Source organism: Heterodontus francisci, chromosome 7, assembly GCF_036365525.1.
Source record: "Heterodontus francisci isolate sHetFra1 chromosome 7, sHetFra1.hap1, whole genome shotgun sequence".
Taxonomy (NCBI): domain Eukaryota; kingdom Metazoa; phylum Chordata; class Chondrichthyes; order Heterodontiformes; family Heterodontidae; genus Heterodontus; species Heterodontus francisci.
Window position 1 is genome coordinate 105,383,329 of NC_090377.1, and position 23,418 is coordinate 105,406,746.

A 23,418-nucleotide genomic window follows, 5' to 3' on the forward strand; every position below is an offset into this window, starting at 1 on the left:
CCCTTGATTCCCTTGGTATCCAAAAATCCATGAATCTCTGTTTTGAATATGCTTAACGATTGAGTATCCACAGCCCTCTGGGGTAGAGAATTCCAAAGATTTACAACCTTGAGTGAAGACATTTTTCTTCCTCTCAGTCCTAAATGGCTGAGCCCTTATTCTGAGACAGTGACCCCTACCTCAGGACTCATCAACCAAGGGAAATATCCTCCCAGCGTCTACCCTGTGAAGCCCTTTTAAGAATTTTATGTTTCAATGAGATCACCTCTCATTCTTCTAAACTCCAGAGAATATTGGCCCAGTTTGCTCAGTCTCTTATCCCAGAAATCAGTCTAGTGAACCTTTGTTGCATTCCCTCTAAGGCAAATATATCCTTCTTTTGGTATGGAAACCAAAACTGTACACAGGTGTAGACTCACCAAGGCCCTATATAATTGAAGTAAGGGTCTTTGCTCTTATACGCCAATCCTTTTGCAATAAAGGCTAATATAACATTTGCTTTCCTAATTGCTTGCTATACATGCATGTTAACTTAGTGCGATTCCTGTACAAGGACACACAAATCCCTCTGCATATTAGCATTTGCTAGTTTCTTTAAAAAAAATCAGCTTTTCTGTTCTTCCTACCGAAGTGGATATTTTCACATTTTCCCACATTATACTCCTTCTGCTCACTCACTTAGCCTACTGATGTCCCTTTGCAGCCTCTTTGCATCCTCCTCACAGCTTACTTTCCCACTTAGCTTTGTATCATCAGCATTCGTGGATACATTACACTTAGTTCCCTCATCAAAGTCATTGATACAGATCATAAATAGCTGAGGTCCAAGCACTGATTCTTGCAACACCCTGCTAGTTACAGCCTGCCTGCCCGCCCAAAAATTACCTGTTTGTTCCTTTTGTCTGTTTTCTGTCCATTAGCCAATCCTCAATCCATGCTAATATATTACCCCCAGTCCCCGTTGTGTTATAACCTCATCAAGTGCTTTTTGAAAATTCAAATATACTACATACACTGGTTCCCCTTTTATCTACCCTGCCAGTTACAACCTCAAAAACTCTAACAGATTTGCAGTACCTACATGTTTCAGTCTACTAATCTGAAAATAGGAACATGGGCTGAAGGGCCTACTCCTGCTCCTATCGAGTCTGCCCCGCCATTCAATACGATCATGGCTAATCTTCCATTTCAATGCCTTTTACCCACACTATCCCCATATCCCCGTTTGTCATTTGTATTTAGAAATCTGTCAATCTCTGCTTTATTCATACTCTATGACTGAGCTTCCACAGCCCTCTGGGGTAGAGAATTCCAAAGATTCACAACCCTCTGAGTAAAGAAATTTCTCCTCATCTCTGTCCTATGTGGCTTCCCTTTTATTTTGAAATTGTGTCCCCTGGTTCTAGACTCCCCAACCAGGGGAAACATTGTAGCTACATCTACCCTGTCTATCCCTTTAAGTATTTTGTAGGTTTCAATGAGATCACCTTTCATTCTGCGAAACTCTAGAGAATACAGGCTCAGTTTCCCCAACCTCTCTTCATAGGACAGTCCCACCATCCCGGGAACAAGTCCGGTGAACCATCATGCCACTCAGTCTATAGCAATAATATCCTTCCTAAGGTAAGGGGACCAAAACTGCACACAGTACTCCAGATGCGGTCTAACCAATGTAATGTATCCATGTTTGCTGATGATACAAAGCTAAGTAGGAAAGTAAGCTGTGAGGAGGATGCAAAGAGGCTACATCCTTGACCCTGGCAGCAGGGAGGCACACACCATCCTGGAGTCACATTTACTGCTGCAGAAATGCCTGTCTGATCTCCAGACTATCAAATCCCCTATCACTATTTCTCTCCACTCTTCTTCCTCCCCTCCTGTGCCCCTGAGCCACCCGTGATGCCACAGACTTTGCTCTGGCTGCACTCCCCCAAGGAACCATCGCTCTCACCAGTATCCAAAGTGGAAAACCGATTAGCAAGCAAGATAGACTCAGGGGACTCCTGCATTGTCTGCCTCCTTCTCTTATACTCCCTGGCAGTCACCCATTCCCTCTCTGCCTGCATGCTCCTAACCTGCGGTGTGACCACCTCCCTAAACATGCTATTCACGTAGTCCTCTGCCTCGCGGGTGCACAACAGTGACTCCAGCTGCTGCTTGAGTTCCGAAACCCATAGCTCAAGCTTCTGCAGCCGGTGACACTTACTGCAGATTTGTCATCTAGGACACGTGGTGTGTCCAGGACTTCCCACATACCGCAGGATGTACATTCCACTTGGCCGAGTTGACCTGCCATACTTTAAAAACTTTTTATTACAATGAGAAGTAAAATAACTTATCAGTTACTCACCAATCAGCTTCTTTCCCTGTACTGAAGAGAGAGGCAACTACTGGAGGCTGAAAAAAGGTGAAAGAAAGAAAGGAGCCCCTCCCTCACACACAAAACTCACACTTTACACTCTGTGCACTCAAATTTATTTTTTTCTTAATTTATATAGTTCCCCTCCTTACCGAACTCCCTTCTTAACACTCTGTACCCTCCAGCAGCACTCAGTGCAGACAAGCAGCACTGAGAGTCCCCTGAATTTATACTCTGAAAACAATGCTGTGTCAGCTCTGCTAGAGCTCTGAATCGAGTCTAAGCTAGCTAACTAATTAACTAGCTACAGCTATTCACAAGCGTTAGTATACCCCTGTTTAAAACTGCAAGAAACCTAACTTACCTCTTAACTGAAAGAGGAATTTCAATTAATTGCTAGATGTAAACGAAACAAAAACTAGTCTTGAGAGATTAGCCCTTAACATTCACTCACTCATCAAACTCCCTTCTTTAGACTCAGTGTAGACCCTTATATTCCTACTGTCTGTTGTTTGTATGTTAACCACTCCTTAATCTATGTTAATCACTCCTCAATCTATGTTAATATATTACTCCCAATCTTATGAGTCTTAATTTTGTGTTATATCCTCTTGCATGGCAACTTATTGAATGCATTTTGAAAATCCAAATGCACCACTCTTTTTTTATTTTGTATGGTAATATGAATTTGGTTGATTGCAGAGCTGAAGGAGCATCAAGCACCGATAAAGCACAGGCTTCAGCGGCGCCGGACGAATGCCGTAGTCTTGTCTCCAGTCGCCCTCCTCAGACCCCAGAACAGTGAGTGACAGGAAATTGCTTAAACATTCTTATGTTCTTTCATTATCCCTCACATACCAAAGCAGTCCCTTTAAGTTATTTCTAATGTTGTTCTACTTGCACCCAATCCAATGCTATATATAAGTTCTTTTATTTGAATGAACATTCCACCCTTTTCTCCTGTTATCAGCGAGAGTGCAGGGTTGTACAAGAACAGTGCTGCACTATGTCTGAAAAAAATGCTTTGCTTCCTTTCTATTTTTACATTTGACTCAAACAAGTAAGTTATTTTGATGGTTAAGCTGATTGACCACTAATTTAATCACTTTAGGGTGAACAGTGTTATAAAAACTGGTTAAAGTTCAATGATACTGTTATTGGATAAGGTTTGCCAGCATTCTGTGTCTGAGAAAGACTTTAACATCTGTAGACCACCTAGGAGCCATGCTTGTTACCTCAATTACTTTCTTATGGAGCCTAATGCAGGTTAAATCAAATTCTGTGAGATAGAATAGAAAGCCTCAGAAAGGAAAACTGATGGAACATATCTATTTCGCTCACCAGCCGTACCTTTTACACTCATACCTAAGCTGCCTGGATAAATCATTCAAAGGAACAATGTAGCTTTTATTTGCTGATCATAACCAAAAATAGTTTGCTATTACAACTGTAGTTTTCCATTATCCTTTTATGCTGGCCTTAATTATCCTCAGCTGTGTTTTTTATATTTGGTAATTGTATCTAGTATAATTAGCAAAATACTTCTTTTTAGATTAATTCCTGTAGAAACCTCCTTGTTTAGTCAATTTGGATTACCTTGCTTTGAATCCTCCTTAATATCTGAGGCAGATAAAACATCCTTGAGCATCAGCATAAACAAACTTAATTTTCCTCTGTATCACATTAACGTGTACGCCAACATACTTTTCCCAAATTTTCCCTCACATGAAAATCAGGTACTAACATTAAATTATTGGTAGCATTATTTACCAGACGAGCCGAAATCCAACAATGTAATGAACTCCAGTTCCTAGATGTTCAGCTCCACATGAAGAGCAAATATCATCTTAAATTCCTAGGTTGTATTAAATCAAATAAATTGCCCTCACTAGTACTCTCCCTAACCAGATTAATAAGAAAGCAATCATAACAGTATTGACAAATAACTCATTTTTTGCCTCCCACTGAACCTTGTTGCACAGTATCAGACAGATAGTTGAATCCTGCATGCGAACAACACCACCCTGTTCAAAAATATAAACAGAAAAAGCTGGAAGTATTCAGCCTGTTCAGCTGCTCTTATAATTTGATTTGTTCCAATTGCTGCTATGGAAGCCTGTAACAAAGGCCAAGGATCAGCTTTGGATCAGCACAATGAATCAACTGCACCCAAATTGTTTCAACTCTGTCCTTAGTTTAGTTTTAGTTTAGTTTAGAGATACAGCACTGAAACAGGCCCTTCGGCCCACCGAGTCTGTGCCGACCATCAACCACCCATTTATACTAATCCTACACTAATTCCATATCCCTACCACATCCCCACCTGTCCCTATATTTCCCTACCACCTACCTATACTAGGGGCAATTTATAATGGCCAATTTACCTATCAACCTGCAAGTCTTTGGCATGTGGGAGGAAACCGGAGCACCCGGAGGAAACCCACGCAGACACAGGGAGAACTTGCAAACTCCACACATGCAGTACCGAGAATTGAACCCGGGTCGCTGGAGCTGTGAGGCTGCGGTGCTAACCACTGCGCCACTGTGCCGCCCTGTTGACCAATATCTTTCCTCTCTATTGCAATGATGTTCTTTTTCACAAATAATGCTACATCTTTTCCTACTTTGCATTTCCTATTTTTTTGGAATCCCTTGCACCCTTTCATCTGAACTTCAAATTCATCACTATGCCCCAACCAGGTTTCATAGATACGTAGCATATTGAATTTCTCCATGGAATCATGTGTCCACATTCCAACATCTTATTCGTAGTACTAGCGTAAACATAAAAGAATTTAAAAGAATAACTAAAAAAGCATTTATGTAAATGCCTTTAACGTTAAAAGTCCCGAGGCACTTCAGAGATAGCTGCTTAGAAAAATGATACAGAGTCATGAGAAGAGTAAGCAAAGTAACCAGAAGCATGGTAGAAGCGATGCGTCTAGAGGTTTTTAAAAGAGAAAAGAGGTGGGGATGCAGAAAAATTTCGGAAGAGAAGACAAGAGAATAGAATCCAGATGGCTGATGACTCTGCTACGAATGGTAGAGAAAATGCAGATGGGGGGAGGGTTGCACAAGAGGCCAGATTTTGAAGAACATTTGTGGGAGGTCGGATACAAATCTGCAGGAAGTTGTGGAGAAAGTGTGGCAAAACCTTGTGGGTATTTGAAGATGAGGACAGGGATCTTAAATTTGAAGCATTGGGGGATAGGGAGCCAGTGTAGAGTAAGGAAGATAGGAATAGTGTGCAAGTGGGTCTTAATGTGCAGTAAGATACATGCAACAGAATTTTGAACAACTTGGAGTTTATGGAGGGTGAAGGATGGGAGGCCAGTATAGAGAGTATTAGAGTAATTGAAGACATGTCTCAACAGCAGAAGGGCTGAGGAAGTTGTAGAGCATGACAGTGTGTGAAGGTGGAAGTAAACAGTTTTTGTGATGGCGAGAATATAGGTCTAAAGCTCAATATTTGGTTGAATAATTGGAACACCGAATGTTGGGCCAACACCCTGCATTGCTGTGTACAGCAAGGTTATGCAGTATGTAGCACACCAGCAAAATACAGGAGACTGTTTGTGGGGAACTTTGTAGACTGTCGATCTGTCAAGACATCTGAACTTCTACATCAGCATCCCTATGTTGTGCTCAGTAATGGTCCTGATGGTCTTCTTGCTTTGATTATACTTGTATTGCTCAGTTTGAAGGGGTTGTGGAGAGTGTCATGAGACAGGTATATAGGGAATATTTCTTGTCCCCCAGCAGCTATCCTTACACATTCTAGAAGGATTAATATTGGAATGGTAGACAATCACATGATAATGCATTATGACAGCTGCCTTGGTGCCTTACACAAATCTGTATGATCTTGTTTCTGTCCTGGGCATTCATGCAGTAGTATCTTTTATACTCACGAATGCTGCTGGCTGGTGTTCTGGTGCTCTGATGACAATGTGTGTCGTCGATGAAAGTGAGGGAAGCCAGCGCTGCTGCAAATTCATGAGTGCTCTTATGCTGATTGAGTACTGATCATCTATGGTGAACAGGGCATTGGTCATCTGTTTAATGCTGCTGTGTACTGAAGTTTTGGAAGTGATGTCCCCTATTGCAGACTGGGAGGAGCCAGTGACAAAGGAAATGTAGGGCTGTAGTGACTTTGACAGCCATTGGTAAAGCATGACTACCCCCACCCACCCCACCCTCATCCAACAGGCAGCATGTCCTGTTGCAAGAGGCTGCAGAGGTCTGTAACAGCTTTCCTGAAGAATTACAGCCTCCTGATGCACGACACTTCAGAACATCCAAGACACTTGGCCTGAACACCCTGTGTGCCGTTTATGGCTTTCTATGAGTGGCCAGCTCACCTACTGTCCTCGAATATATTCTGCTGGTGCTGGTTGTTGAGGTTGCTGCTGCTGCTGCTCCTTTTCTTTCAACTGTTTCTCCATCCAAATGAAACTATCAACAATAGCACCCATTATAATCTGATAAAACTTACTGCAGGTAATAAGTGCAGAGGGGGCAGGGGGTGTTGTGCACAGAGTGAGAGAGAAGTGATCTGGCAGCTGGAACTCTTCTGGCAATCCAAATAGCACAAAGTTCATGTGATCCAGTTCCTGCAGGCGAGTGCTGTTTAAATACTAATTCATTGGTCTGAGAGACCAATCCGACTAGGCTTCACTGGCAGGTGATATTTCACCAATTTCAAGTTAAAATGGTGTTGGGGCACTAATTGCATCCTGGGATCCCAAATTCCATGTACTCATGAGGCCCCCACCTGTCTGGACCAACTCCCAACAACTGCGTGGTTAAAATGCAAAGCAGCTTTAGGTATTCCGCTATATAAATCTCCTGCTGGGCCCATTCCTGTCACGTCAGCAGGGTTAGAATTAGGCTTCAAAGTCTAGAAATTACAGTAATTACTTATTGCACAAAAACTGTGCAATGTTGCATGCTGATATTAAATTTTTAATGTTATTTTAAGAGATGTTAAAACCATTGTGGGAGTACCATTGCCACTAGGATTGTAGTGATTCATGGTGAAATCCATCCATCACCTTCACTGAACAACTAGGAATGAGCAATAAATGTAGCTTTGCTGATGTTGCCCACATCCCAAGAACAAAGAAAAAATTGTGCTGTGACATTGCTCATAATAGTTTCCAGGCTTGCATTTCAATGTCTAATTGTACCTGAGTTTATTTTTTTAAATTTATTTCATGGGATGTGAGCGTCTCTGGCAAGGCCAGCATTTTTTGCCCATCCCAAATTGTCCTTGAGAAGGTGGTAGTGGTGGTGAACTGCCTTCTTGAGCCACTGCAGACCCAAGATAGTTTCATGTATTTTAAGAGGTGGACCATAGGCTTCATTTTGTGGCTATTGATGGTCTTTGTCTAACTGTGAGGTCCTCAGAATGTAGTCAGTCTTCTTGTCTCCAACGCTTAGTAAAATCAACTAACAACAGTGTATTTTGCAGTTACCACTCAGCGTGAGTCTTTTGTGAGGGATGTGGGTGTGGTGGGGTAGGTAAAGGAGGTCAAAGGACCTTAAGACTAATATGTGATTAGTTCATTACATTTTCAAAAAGTTTCCTTTGGAAACATTTATAAGCATTGCACGAATCTCATCTCTGTTGTGCTGCTGGAGGCAGTGATTTGGAAGAAATCCCCCTCTGGAGGTTGCTTGCTACTCCAGCAGCCACTTCTGGCACGGCTTGCATGGTCGCCATTTTGCAAATACCGCCCATGTGGGTATCCCCTGCATGAGCCAGAATCAGCTGAACCAATACGGTCCTGATGTCACACAGCCCTACCAGCTGATGTGATGCCCATTGTCCTAATTTGCACCATGCAGGTCCAATGAATGAATTTGTAGTCACTGAACAAGGATCAGGTGTTCAGATGCAGGATGGGCTCAGCACTAGTGTTAATTAAAGGGCCAGGTACCTAAGTTGCTGGTAAGGAAATTCTTGAGAATTTCTGCTATTGCAAAATCTCAAGAAGTACTGTAGAGTGTTTTTCGAGGTGCTGTGGTGAGTTCTTGGATTTGGCAGGGAGTGTTGCTGCATCCTCAAAAGGAGGAAGAGGATTAGGTGACCTGTCCACACAAAGGTTGCAATAGGCAGTTGCAGTGCCTCTGGGTCAGCAGCACGATAGGGAGATGGAGCAGAGGCTGTGGAGAGAACAAGCTTTGCACAATGCTCTCTGCCAAGTTAGATCCAGATTCCTCCATATGCCTTGATAGTGACAAAATTCTGTCTCATCCTCATCTGAGTCCCCTGTAGCAGGCCTGGTCTGTGACCTTTTCCTCCAGTGAGCTGACAAGTAAACCATCCTTTACCCTTGGCCTAGGCAAGTGACCAGGTTTCATCAACAGTGGTGTGGCGTTGCTCTATCTCCTCCTCCTGGGGCTGCTGTAGCTGGGCAGATGGCAGTTCTTGGATGCTTGAAAACAGAAAATCAAAAGGGGAAAATTGGAGTTGGGTAAGGAGGATGGGTTGGGAAACAAATGTCACACCATCTGATGCTTGCTCATAATACCAGATAGCAGGATGAGGGTGAGCTGATATTTGAGAAGGGGCATTAGGCAGGAACATAATGTCATCCTCAGTGTTCTCAGCGACGCCGGATGCCATGCTGTCTGTCACAACAGGCCCCATGATGCGGAGAACCATCTCTGCCATCAGTCTCAGGACTTGTAGACGTCCCTGTCAGTTCCACTCCGCTTCCTTCTACTGTGTGCCACCTTGTCCTACATGATAGAGGGAAGAATGTCACTGTGTTTGGGTTATGTGCCTGCCATGGATGAATAGCTGCAGGTATGTGGAGGCAGTGAGAGGTAAAAGTGAGGCTGGCAGCATAGGTAAGTGTGTCAGGGTGAGGTAGGATGTTCGGATGTTAGGCATGAGTGCTGAGTGCCAGGGTTGCTGATGGGTGAGTGATAGGGGTGTGGTACATTGAGCATGCGGGGCTGGTGGGGATGTGGGTAGGAGATGTCATGTGAAGATGCATTCACTGCCTTATCACCCGCATGGGGTCATTAGACTACTAGTGGCACTGCTGCTAGGTCCTCGGGTCCAGACACCAGGAATTGACCTCCATGGACAATTGTTCCCAACCCCTTCAGAGGGTTGTCCTTGAGGACCTCCTGACCCGCCACAGAACCATGTTGTATCTTCTGCTGTCCAGTTCTACCACTAAGGCCTCCAGTGGCTCATTCATGACCCTGGAGTCTCCTTCCTGTCCTGGTGTTCTATTTTCCTTCTTTCAGAATTGTAGCAGTGGTGTTCAGTGGCAGTCTTCTGTCATTCAGTACAGCTCCCTTTAAGAGGGCCAAACTGCCTTTAAGCGCAGAAGACTGGCTGCACCACATGCTATCAGCATCACGCTATTAGGCTCCCTGCTGAGTGCAGAGGCAGCCAGGAGCCGCTCGGCCCTTTGCTACAATCATGGAAATGAGGTGGCAGCCCCAAAATTGTGTTCTGCCCACCTCCATCGGAACTGGTGTGGACAGATCACAAATTGTGACCTCTGCACCCGATTAACATTACTGCTCAATTTTTAGCCCCTTATGTTTCCACCAAAATGCTGTTTTAATTTCTCAAGTAAATGTGTCGTTCAGTTTGGTAACTCATTCCTTAATGCAGGTCAGGGAACTGAGCAGACTGTTGGTTTGAATGCCTTTGGTTTGTGGAGGATATAAATGGAAGATGTGTTATCTGGTTTGTAGGGTTTTACTCACTGTTTGAATGATACCTTGAAACACTCACCCTATCATCTCCTAAGCTACATCATGATCATCATAGATATGTTTTTATATATTAGAAACAAATATGTAATACAAGTATAATTCAAAGTGCAGGGCCACAAAATTTGGCTCTATTGTGCCTGTGGTTTTCGTGATGTGGGTGCCATTTGAGTACCAAAATGGCATGTGCGCTGCTTCTGCTCACTTCTGGCACAGCTTGCGCCAAACACTATCTTGGTGAGAGCTTTAGCGCGGGTTTAAAAGCATGCACTGGTAATCTGCAGTGTCGGCAGATCATGACGTCATTCAGTGTCTAATTCTGATTTGATACCAATGCTGCCATTTTGAATCTCGCTGCTCTAGTTAATGCCCTCTCTTAAACACGTACAGCTGAACATGTATTCAGCAGCAGGAAGAACACCCACCCCACCGTGGCTATCTAAAGGGATCATCAACATAGTAAAAGAATGGTAATTCAGAGACTTGAAGGGTTTAAAATTGATAAGGAGGAGGTATCTGTTAGGCTGTATGTACTTAAAGTTGTAAGGCACCAGGACCGGATGAGATGCATCCAAGAATACTGAGGGACGTGAGAGTGGAAACTGCGGCAGCACTGGCCATAATTCTTCAGTCTTCCTTAGATTCAGGGATGGTGTCAGAAGACTGGAGAATTACAAATGTTACACCCTTGTTCAAAAAAGGGTGTAAAGGTAAGCCCAGCCACTACAGGCCAATCAGTTTAATGTTGCTGGTGGGGAAGCTTCCAGAAACGATAATTTGGGGCAAAATTGATAGACACTTGGGCAAATATGGGTTAATTAGGGAAAAGCCAGCATTGATTTGTTAAGGGCAAATCGTGTTTAACTAATTTGTTTGAGTAACAGAGGGTTGAAGAGGCCACTGCTGTTGTTGTGGTGTACATGGACTTCCAAAAGACATTTGATAAAGTGCTGCACAACAGACTTGTGAGCAAAGTTATAGCTCTTTGAATAAAGGGACAGGAGCAACATGGATAAGAACATGGCTGAGTGATAGGAAACAGAGAGTAATGGTTAATGGCTGTTTTTCAGACTGGAGGAAGATTTGTAGTGGAGTTCCCCAGATGTCAGTGTTGGGACCCGTGCTCTTCCTGAGATATATATCAATCACCTAGACCTGTTGTACAGGACACAATTTCAAAACCTGCAGATGATACAAAACTTGGAAGCATTGTAAACTGTGAGGAGGATAGTGTAGGACTCCGAAAGGGCATGGACAAGTTGGTGGCATGGGCGGACAAGTGCCAGATGAAAGTTAATGCAGATAAGTGTGAAGTGATTTATTTTGGTCGGTGTTACGCCTGAGGTGAGAGGAGTGCATTGTTAATTCAGTCCCACTTCTCCACAGGTCACAACATATCAATAAATTTTTCCACTTACCAAAACAGTTAATTAGATCGTCTATTTGACCCCAGCATAAAGCACACCAACCAGGTTTCTTTAATAAACAACAAAATTATCTGTTTATTATAAACCAAGTATTAACCAATAATGAAGTAAATATATACGCGAATCGAAATATTAAAGCCCCTTATTTTTTATTCTAGCACACACACACATGCACAACTGGTTAACTGGGACAAAAAAAGGGATTTTTGTTACCAGCCGTTAGAAAGAAATAGAAGGAATAGAAACAAATAACTTAAACTGAAGAGAAGAGATGGAAGACCTTTGTTTTGGTGAGGTGTCCCAAAGTCGAATAGGTAGCTGCCACTAGGAATTTTTCTAGGCAATGATGATGAGCAGTCTGTTTGGGTAGGTGGGTTCAAAGAAATTCAACTACAGAAGGCTTCACATAGGTCTTACAGCAGGTGTGCAGCAACAAAGATTTCAGTTCTCACGTGTCCGATGCACAGTTCTTTTAAAGATGCAAGGTTTTTGCAAACATTCCAGATTTCTTCAAAATCTAGGAGGCAACAGTACAACTTGATATAGGATTTGCTTTTCAAGAGCAGGGATTCTTCAAAGAGAGGCAACAGTTGTCTGGATTTTCTTCTGATCTCCTGGCAGATCCAGAAACAAACTCTAGCTGCCTCTTTTACTCCAAAAATCAGCTGGCTTTTAACAGTTCAAAATTAAACCAACTTCTTTTTTTCAGGCAAGTCCTATGATAATCATAAATCCTGTCTTGTCACAACAAAATAGCTCTTAAGTCAAACGCCCTGCTATGTTTACTTGAAAGTGCATCCAGTACTTTTTTACTGGTCAACCTTTTTGTTGACCTTCCTTTTAAAAAAAAAACAAAATTCAGCCTCTTCAGTTTTAAAATATAGATTCCAGATGAATCAGTGTCCACAATCCAGCTATAATTTCTTAGTTTGCACAGAAAAACAGAAGCGCTCACGTAACATAACAAGAACATGAAGAGACAATATAAAATAAAGGTTACAATTGTAAAGGAAGTGCAGGAGCAAAGGCACCTGGGTCTATATGTGTATAAATCATTTAAGGTAGCAGGACAGGTTGAAAGAGCAGTTAATAAAGCATATAGCATCCTAGGTTTTATTAATAGGGGCATAGAGTACAAAAGCAAGCAAGTTATGTTAAATTTATATAGAACACTGGTTCAGCCTCAGCTGGAGTATTGCATCCAGTTCTGGGGGCCACAGTTTAGGAAAGATGTGAAGACATTGGAGAGAGTGCAGAAAAGTTTCATGAGAATGGTTCCAGGAATGGGGAACATCAGTTAGGTTGATAGATTGGAGAAGTTGGGACTGCTTTCCTTGGAGGAGTGAAGGTTGAGAGGAGATTTGATAGAGGTATTCAAAATCATGAGGGGTCTGGACAGAGCAGATAGGGAAAAACTGTTCCTATTGGTGGAAGGATTGAGAACCAGAGGGCACAGATTTAAAGTAATTAGCAAAAGAAGCTTCTCACAGAGAGAGGGGAGGAGGGCTCTCAACTGGAAGCCTCATCCACCTAGGGTCTTCCCAGAGCAACTCTCTTGCCTCCACCTAAGCCAGGAACAGTTTGTCATCTGCGATTCACGAAGGAAATGATCACAAAACTCTGCCACTTCTTGGAACCAGACTTTGAGCCCCAGAGCTGTACGTGGATGGTACTGCCCGTGGCCGTGAAGGTGACTATGGTCCCAAGCTTCTTAATGTCAGGATCTTTCTAGACTGGACAGATGACATATCTAATGTCTCCCAGTTCACCATCCATTGCTATATCAAAGAGGTGACAGAGGCACTTTACGCCAGCACAGGGGACTTTGTTGTTTTCCATCTAAACAGAGAGAACCAGGCAAAGCATACACGTGGTTTTGCCAGAATAGAGGGTACCCCTGTAGTATAGGGAGCCATTGACTGCACACTTTTGGCTTTGCTGGCACCACATCTCAATGCTGATTGTACTATAACCACAAAGATTACCACTCACTGAATGTGCAGTTGGTGTGCAACCAGCTCAGCACATCATGCTGAATGCCCACTATCCTGGCAGCAGTCACAGTGCTTTCATTCTGTGTCAGTCTGCTGCTCCAGCAATCTTTCAGACTCCATGTCAAACCAGAGGATGCCTCCAAGCTTATGACTCCCCTCTACAACTCAACCACACGTGGTCAGCATGCGTACAATGAGAGCTATACTGTCACAAGAAACATCATCGAGCCCTCTAGTACTTGCTGGAGCAGGTACTCTAATTTTTGGTAGTATGTTGCATCCTCCCCAACCTGGCCCTCATGAAGACACAGCCCTTGAGACCACAGATTGGGCAACCACCTCAGGAAGAGCAGAAGGAGATTGAGGTGCAGCAGGGGGAAGAACAGAGGCAGCAGGCTCATCTACATTCTGCACAGGCTGTCCGTGAACATCTAGTTTGACTCCGGTTTCCGTGAATTCAATCCCTGATCTGCATTATCCAACAACCCCACCTCTTACCATCCCTCAGATATGGACCATCACAGCATCCTGTCGGTCCCATTCCTGAAGTAAAAGCCACTACAAAACAACCGTTCTATACCTTTACTATCCAACAAAACATCTAATATTGCATAAAAAATTCAACTATTCTCCCTTGTGCATTCCCTTAGTGTCTGTCTTGCAGGTGCCTTTGCCTGCTCTGGTGCTCCTGTGCAGTGCTACCCCAGTAGCTGCAACATGGATTGTGGAAGGCTGCTGACTTTCAGTGGGGAGACTGCAGATGGCCGTGCAGGATGCATTCGAACAGCTCTGGGGCAAGAAGGCTTGGTCTCTTGACTGCACAACCTCGGCATGGACGGCTGCCTGACAGGCAACAGCAAGGGCACAGGAGGAGTCGCAGTGGTGGGAGCATGAATGCTGTCATCCTGAGAGAAGACAGTGGGTTTATGCTTCATGGAGCCTTTGCCACTCCCCTGGGGTGGTGTCTGAGTAATCTGCTGGAGCAGACTGCTTGACTGCTGTGAGACCTTGCAAACTCCTTTTTAGCACTGGTATCCACAACTATGATGGCAGCAGTCTGAGCCTGTGTGGCAACAAGTCAAAATTTCATGATCTCTTTTGAGTTTCTCCTGCAGCACTCAGACATTGGGTGGCTTCTGCTTGTGCTGCAATGGAAGTTGAGCCATCAGACATCAGATGCTGCATCATGGTTGATTCCGTAAGAGTTTTCCACCACTGCCACGCTGGAAAGCATGTTCTCCAAGCTCTGCAAAAAGTCATGTCTCAAATTGGGACTGGACGTCTCCATGCTCCTTGGTAATGACAGCAGGCTTTCTTGCAGGCCAGCCAATGCACCAAGCATCTCTGTGTGCATGCCTATCAGCCTTTTTCCATACATTGCCCCATCAAATTCCTCATCTGAGTCCCCTACTGCAGAACGCGTGTGCGACCTTGACCTCAGGGAAGCTTGTACCTATGCTATCCTTTCCTCCAGCCTGGCTGCAGCCTACTCGTGCCCAGTAATTCACCACATGCAGAACCCGCATCTACGCTACACTCTAATGTACAGTGCCAGGACCTGAGTTGGTGGCTACGAGTGTCAAATTGAATGATGGTGTTTCTTCTTCATCAGCCTCTTCTTCCTGTAGGACTTCAGCTTCTAACACCATTGCCTAACCAGGCGGCAGTTCTCGGGTATCTAAAAGCATAAAGGCACAAGGGCAGGGTTGGAGTGAGGGAAGAGGGGGAAGGCAAGAGGTGCATGGTTACACCATCTGCAGATTGTAAATCATAACAGATTGTTGGATAAAGATGATGTAGAAGGTGGATTTGGTAGGAATATACTGTTGTCCTCTATGGTTTCAGCCCTGCCACTGGCCACAGGCTCAGTGACAGATGCTGCAATGATTTCCAGCATTGCTCCTCCTTGGGGATGAGGACGTGCAGCTGTGATTGCCCCCTGTTGGTTATGTGCTGCTACCTTTGATTATGGGTCATCTTACCCTGCAAGAGAGAGAGAGAAGTGTGTAAGTGAGTTTGGTGCAATGTGTTTGGCTGATGGGCCTGGCACAGTTGAATAGCTGGCAGTGTGTGTAAGATGCAAGTTTATTGCTTGCAGCAGTACTAAGTGTGTGAGGGTGAGATGAGGCTATGAGAGTAAGGTACGAGTCATGTTTGTTAGAGATTGTTGGTAGGTCATAAGTGGAGATGTTCACTGATGATTGCACAGTGTTCAGTACCATTCGCAACTCCGCAGATATTGAAATGGTTCTTGCCCGCATGCAGCAACACCTGTAGAACATTCAGGCTTGAACTGATAAGTGACATAGTGACAGGTAACATTCCTGCCACACAAGTGCCAGGCAATGACCATCTCCAACAAGAGAGAAACTAACCATCTCCCCTTGACATTCAAAGGTATTACCATTGCTGAATCCTCCACCATTAACACTCTAGGGGTTACCATTGACCAGCAGCTGGACCAGCCATATAAGTACTGTGGCTATAAGAGCAGGTCAGAGGCTGACAATTCTAATTCACCTCTTGACTCTCCAAAGCCTGACACTATAAGGCACAAGTTAGGAGTGTGATGGAATACTCTCCACTTGCCTGGATGAGTGCAGCTCCAATGATACTCAAGAAGCTTAACACCATTCCAAGACAAAGGAGCCCACTTGATCGACACCTCACCCACCACCTTAAATATTCACTCCCTCTACCATTGGCCCCCAGTGGCAGCAGTGTGTACCATCTATAAGATGCAGCCGCTTGCCAAGACTCCTTCAAACGCACCTTCCAAACCCGCAACCTCTACCACCTAGACGAACAAGGGCAACAGATGCATGGGACCACAGCCAGCTACAAGTTCCCCTCTAAGCCGCACACCATCCTGACTTGGAACTATATTGCCATTTCTTCACTGTTGCTGGCTCTAAATCCTGAACTCCCTCCCTAACAGTACTGTGGGTGTACTTACACCATATTCGTGCGATCCCATTTGGGACCATTAACTTTTAAAAAGAGAACGTCGAATTCCCAGTAATAACTGAAAGCATTACACCACAAGAGTTCATGTTTTAAACAAAAATATTTATGGTACAAGTGTTAAACAAAGCAAAACACTACTAACTTAACATTACAATTTGAAATCACATACTTTAAACTTAAAATCTTAACAAAACATGAATATGTATACTTTAAGAATCAACAGAACACCCCCTTTTGACTTTTACTTCAACCCCATGAGTTCCTGTATACTTTACAGGATCTTGGTAGTTTGTTCACCTCTCCTGGCACCAATCCAAAGTGTACCACAGCTTTTAGGAATTCACTTTGATTTTCCTTAAATTCTCAGCTGTCTTCCGAGGTATGAGATCTCCTGGGGATTCTCCCACTAGCATCCAACACCTTCAGAATGTGGATTTCCCAGCTTGAGTTTGGGCTTACTCAAAACAGAAACACCCCTGGTTCCTGATGGCCTCTTTGCTCCTGAGTCCAGCTGCTCCTAAAGGCAACTACTTTCCAAAAGCCAACTAACTTTCAAAAACCAACTGCCAGTCTGTTTCAGCAAGTACTTCTTCTTCTTTGGCCTCCTTGTCTCGAGAGACAATGGGTAAGCGCCTAGCGGTTGTCAGTGGTTTGTGAAGCAGCGCTTGGAGCGGCTACAAAGGCCAATTCTAGAGTGACAGACTCTTCCACAGGTGCTGCAGATACAATTGGTTGTCGGGAGTGTTACACAGTTGGCTCTCTCCTTGCACTTCTGTCTTTTTTTTCCTGCCAACTGCTAAGTCTCTTCGACTCGCCGCTCTTTAGCCCCGCCTTTATGGCTGTCTGCCAGCTCTGGCGATCACTAACAACTGACTCCCATGACTTGTGGTCAATGTCACAGGATTTCATGTCGCGTTTGCAGAGGTCTTTAAAGCGGAGACATGGACGGCCGGTGGGACTGATACCAGTGACGGGTTTGCTGTACAATGCGTCCTTGGGGATCCTGCCATCTTCCATGCGGCTCACATGGCCAAGCCATCTCAAGCATCGTTGGCTCAGTAGGGTGTATATGCTGGGGATGTTGGCCACCTCGAGGACTTCTGCGTTGGAGATACGGTCCTGCCACCTGATGCCAAGGATTCTTCGGAGGCAGCGAAGATGGAATGAGTTGAGACATCATTCTTGGCTGACATACGTTGTCCAGGCCTCGCTGCCGTAGAGCAAGGACACAGGCTTGAAACACTCGGACTTTTGTGTTCCGTGTCAGTGCGCCATTTTCCCACACCCTCTTGGCCAGTCTGGACATAGCAGCGGACGCCTTTCCCATGTGCTTGTTGATTTCTGTATCGAGAGACAGGTTATTTCTCACTGCTGCTCTCACATGCGTTCAAGCCTTCAGAAGAAGGAACTTTCCTCCACACAAGATCAGATGGCAGTTGTTCAACCTTGTCCGTCTTAGAGCGAAGACCAAAGTACGGAAAGTCCTCATCAGGGAACTCCTCTTTGCTGACGATGCTGCATTAACATCCCACACAGAAGAGTGTCTGCAGAGACTCATCGACAGGATTGCGGCTGCCTGCAACGAATTTGGCCTAACCATCAGCCTCAAGAAAACTAACATCGTGGGACAGGATGTCAGAAATGCTCCATCAGCAAGTACAGAAATTTTAAAAAGACACATGACAAACAGGCACCCCCTGCATCATCTATTTCCATAGCAATGTGGTACATGTAACAATTTAAACTAATTACCTCCAACTCCCACATGAATAATTGATATTGCTAACAATGACAGAGCAATCCCTTCCAGACTATCTGGCTTCAACTCTCAACCAAATAAGGCCACCTGCTGCTTTATGGCTCTCATCTCTCTAGCTCTGTCTCTGTAAGTGCTCATGGAGAGATTTTTGAACTTTAAATCTTGGATGGTCTGCAACTTTGTAAATTCTTGCAGCTATACATTTAATTCCCCAAAACTAAAAATGATCTCTGAAATATTAATACAAACCATGAATTAGATAATTGTAATATGGACTGCAGCGGTTCAAGAAGGCAGCTCACCACCACCTTCTTAAGGGCAATTAGAGATGGGCAACAAATTCTGGCTTTGCCAGCGACACTCACATCCCATAAAAGAATTTTTAAAAGGCAAGTGAAGGTGGTGTGGTGAATGGAGTAGTGTGTAAGACTAGTTGTGCAGTTGGTAGGATATAGCATGTGAATATGCATTCACTGACCTTTTCCACTCACGTGAGGTCATTAAACTTAGAATCATAGAATGGTTACAGAAGAAGGCCATTCGGCCTGCCGTGTCTGTGCTGGCTCTCTGCAAGAGCAACTCACCTATATCTCACTCCCCCATCTTTTCCCTGTAGCTCTGCAATTTTTTCTCTTCAAATAATTATCCAGTTCTCTTTTGGAGGCCTCTATTGAATCTGCCTCCACAACACACTCAGGCAGTGCATTCCAGATCCTAACTACTTGCTGCATGAAACGTTATTCCTCATGTCGCCGTGCTTCTTTTGCCAGTCACCTTAACTTGGTGTTCTCTGGTTCTGGATTCTTCCACCAATGGGAACAGTTTTCCCCTATCTATTCTGTTCAGACCCCTCATGATTTTGAATACCTCTATCAATTCTCCTCTTCATCTTCTCTTCTCCAAGGAGAACAGCCTAGGTTCTCCAATCTATCCACGTAACTGATGTTCCTTATCCCTGGAACCATTCTCATTAATCTTTTCTGCACTCTCTTTAATGCCTTCACACTCTTCCTGACGTGTGGTGCCCAGAACTGAACACAATAGTCCAGTTGAGGCTGAAGCAGTGCTTTATACAAGTTTATCATAATTTCCTTGCTTTTGTACTCTATGAACCCTATTTATAAAACCCAGGATCCTGTATGCTTTATTAACTGTTTTCTCAACTTGCCCTGCCACCATCAGTGCTTGGTGCACATATACTCACAGGTCCTCCGCTCCTGCACCCCTTTTAGAATTGTACCCTTAATTTTATATTGCCTTATTCTTGTGGCACAGCATCAGATCCTCGGGGCTGGACTGCTTTCATTGTCTGCAAAGGCTACTGACTCCCACTGTCCTGGCCTCTTGTGGGAAAGGGACCTCTCTCCTTCTGTGCACCTCCTGCATCGAGGCCCCCATTGCTGCACTGGAGAATCTTGGGGCATGCTCTCTGGCCTATGGCGCCATTTTTCGTGATTTTTCCTGCTTTTCAACTCCTCTTTAATGAGTTCCAGCAGATGTTGCAACCAGAAGGCACCTCTCCTTTAAGAGGTGCAGGCTGGCTTTAAGTAATGCTAGCCTTGCACGAATATTTGCCCTTTGCTGTGATGTGCAGCCACTCAGCAGTGCGTTCCGTCTGCTTCACTTTGAACAGACACAGGTTTATAGTGCATTGTGATCCCTGTGTCCTATTTTAGGTCTATGCAGTTCAGTCCCAAAATTATCATAAACCGAAGCATTTTCATGATTGACCTTCTTACATGTAATGCACTGTGGTAAATAAAATGTTCTTGCGTTTGAATGTACTTTTCTGTTGCAAGATTTTACATGTAATGGTATCGATTGAGTTTTTTTTAACAGAATATTGTTTTTTTAATTACACAGTGAAGAACAAATGCCTGGAGCTCTTTTGGGTCGGAAAGACTTTTGGCGCAAAATGTTTAAATCGCAAAGTGCTGCAAGTGACACAAGTAGCCAATCTGAGCAAGACACTTCTGAATGCACAACAGCTCATTCTGGAACCACCACAGACAGACGGTCACGGTCACGATCACGATCCAGAAGAATATCCCTGAGGAAGAAACTCAAACTTCCTATAGGTAATTTTCTGTTCCTCTAGGCAACATAATGTTTAGTCCTGTTACAAGTATATAAGTAGGTAGGGCATGCGTATATAAAGCATATATAATAAGTATTGGTTTGGGAGAAAAAAATTACATATTAAAATTCAGCTACAAAAGACAGATTTCTATTAAAAGATAAGTTTAAAGTAAAACAATGTCTCATCTTATGTGTTTTTAATTATATCATAGAATCATAGAATAGTTACAGCACAGAAGGAGGCCAGTCATGTCTATGCCAGCTCCCTGAAACAGCAGCTCAGCTAGTCCCATTCCCCTGCCCTTTCCCCATAGCCCAGCAAATCTTTTCTCTTCAGGTGCTTATCCAATTCCCTTTTGAAAGCCACAATTAAATTTGCCTCCACCAAACTCTCAGGCAATGCATTCCAGCTCCTAACCATTTGCTGCATGAAAACATTTTTCTAGATGTTTCTATTGGTTCTTTTGCCAATCACCTTAAATTGTTGTTGTATGGTTCTCGACCCTTCCGCCAATGGGAAGTTTCTCCCTATCTAGATCTATACCCTATATGATTTTGAACACCTATCAAATCTCCTCTCAACCTTCTTTCTCTAAGGACAATAAACCCCAGCTTCTCCAATCTATCCATATAACTGAAGTCCCTCATTCCTGGAACCATTCTTGTAGGCAGGAGGAGTGCATGGTTAATTCAGTCCCACTTCTCCACAGGTCACAACATATATTTAAATTTTCCCACTTACCGAAACAGTCTTATCAGATACTCTATTTTTCCCCAGAATAAAGCACACCATCCAGGTTTATTTAATAAATGACAAAATTATCTGTTCATTATAAACCAAGACTTAACCAATAATAAAGTAAAACATACACACAAATTGAAATATTAAATGCCCTTATTTATCTTAGCCCCACACACATATATACATACACAACCAGTTAACCATAAAAAATAAAAGGGATTTTTGTTTACAAAGAAATAGAGCAAATTAAAATAAAACCACTTCGGCTGAAAAGAAGGTATGCTAAGATGTCCTTTGTTAATTAGGTGTACCAACTGCGAATAGGCGGCTGTCACTAGGATCTTCCCAGAACAGTTCCTTCCAGGTGATATTGAAGATCAGTTTGGCTAGACCTTTCAAGAGATGCACCACAGAAGCTCCAGTCAGGCTTGACAGCAGGAAGCAGCAACAAGGATTTTCTTAGGTTTTATAGCAGCAATGTAGCAGTAAAGGTTTCTTCAAATACAGGATGAAATAGTAAACACACTTGATGCAGGAATTCTTTTCAACAGAGAAAGATATCAGCTGTCTTCTCCTGGCAGACACACAGTAATTGACTTTTTGTAACAGTTCAAAATAAAACCAAAACTGTTCAGAAGCAAGGCGCATGGCAACTGTAAATCTTCGCCTGTCTCTCCTTTGCAAATATTTTTTCCCAAGTCAAAAGCACAACCCCTGCTGGGTTATTTGGACACAGGTGCCTTCCAGTCTGTTTACATTTCACTCATTCCCAAACCTTCTGTTAATCTTCCTTTTTAAAAAAAACATAAAGTTCAGTAATCTCTAGATGAATCCATGTCCATAATTCAACTATAAGTTCTTTAAAACATATTTTACTAAAGAAACAGAAGAAATCTTGTTTCAAATATCCATAATCTGAGGAGAGTATTAAAATTAGTAGGAACTTGCCTTTAATTGTCTGTAAACACTTGCATGCTGGTCAGTGGCAGTTAAGCTTTTTTTTTGTTTCGCTGTTGCTTCTCTAAGAAACTATAAAGGAAGTTATTTTTTCAATGAATGTTCATTATCAAGATATCAAGACTGGAGTTAGTTACAAGGCGTAGCTGTTTTTTTTTAATGGCCTGTTCCTTAGCTGTAGAGAAATGAAGTTAATAAATTGAATAGCTGACAGAGTAAAATGGATAAAACATGACTTTTATTCTGGTAGTAGAACAGAAGAAAATATTCATACTGGTAAAAATGAAAATGCATCTGAAGAACAATAAAGGTTAACCACTTGGGGGTGACACTCCATCCAGGCTTGGATCTGCATCATTTCCTGCTTTTATTTTGCATTTTCAGTATTATAATTATTTATCTTTTTATATCTAATGCGAATAACGTAGTACTTGGCACATGTGGTCCTGATAGACATTATAGGGTAATGAAGTCTGAGACCCTGTTCAATATCCTATTTATAGAAATATCTGTGATGTCCAAGGCCAGTGTGCCTCAAGTGAGCTAGGATCATATGCCCATTGCATTTATTTGAATTAAGGGTCCTCCCCATAATATGGTGAAAGCACTTCCGCAGTCTCCAAGCATTCGATGCCCACCTGTCTTATTACATATTACCAGATCTAAAATAGCCTGCTCCTGTATTGTTCTAACAAACTGTCCCTAATACACTTTATGAACTCATCCTTAAGGCTGCCTTTGCTAATTTGATTAGTCCAATCTATATAAGATTAAAATCGCCCATGATTATTGCAGTACCTTTCCTACAAACCCTCGCTATTTCTTGATTTATATTCTGTCTTACAGTGTAGCTACTGTTAGGGGCCTATAAACTACTCCCACCAGTAACTTCTTTCCTTTGCTATTTCTTATCTCCACCCAAACTGGTTCTACATCTTGATCTTCTCAGCCAAGATCATCTCTCACAACTGTACTGATCTCACCTTTTATTAACAGAGCTTCTTCACATCCTTTTCCTTTCTGCCTATCCTTCTGAAATGTCAAATACCCTTGAATATTTAGTTCCCAGCCTTGGTCATCTTGCAGCCATCTCTCTGTATTGGTTATCGTATATCATATCGTATCAAATATTCTAGGTATGCACCTCTGCTTTGCACAGTTATAGATCAGTACTGATGTCTTCTTATGAGAAATCTGTGTGAAGACTGTTCAGCCCTCCCGCCTAAAAGATTGACAGTGGTTGACATCAATGGAGATGTAATGGGGAAAAAGTTAAAGAATAACTCTTGAGCTGTATACTGGTGCAGCATTATAATGTGTCAAATTGATTGGAACTGGAAACTAAAAATATGTCTCAGAGACCATACAAAGTGTAGAAATGACCATTGAGA

The 23,418-nt window shown here is 43.1% G+C and overlaps 1 protein-coding gene across 1 annotated transcript in view; it reads left to right on the forward strand.

The window, feature by feature from the left end:
• LOC137372405 (protein unc-80 homolog) overlaps positions 1-23,418 on the forward strand; it is a 500,647-nt gene that overhangs the window by 147,464 nt on the left and 329,765 nt on the right. Inside the window, exons 19-20 of the mRNA XM_068036292.1 lie at positions 3,062-3,160; positions 20,113-20,327. Coding sequence (XP_067892393.1) covers positions 3,062-3,160; positions 20,113-20,327 — 314 coding nt within the window. The remainder of the gene's footprint in view (positions 1-3,061; positions 3,161-20,112; positions 20,328-23,418) is intronic.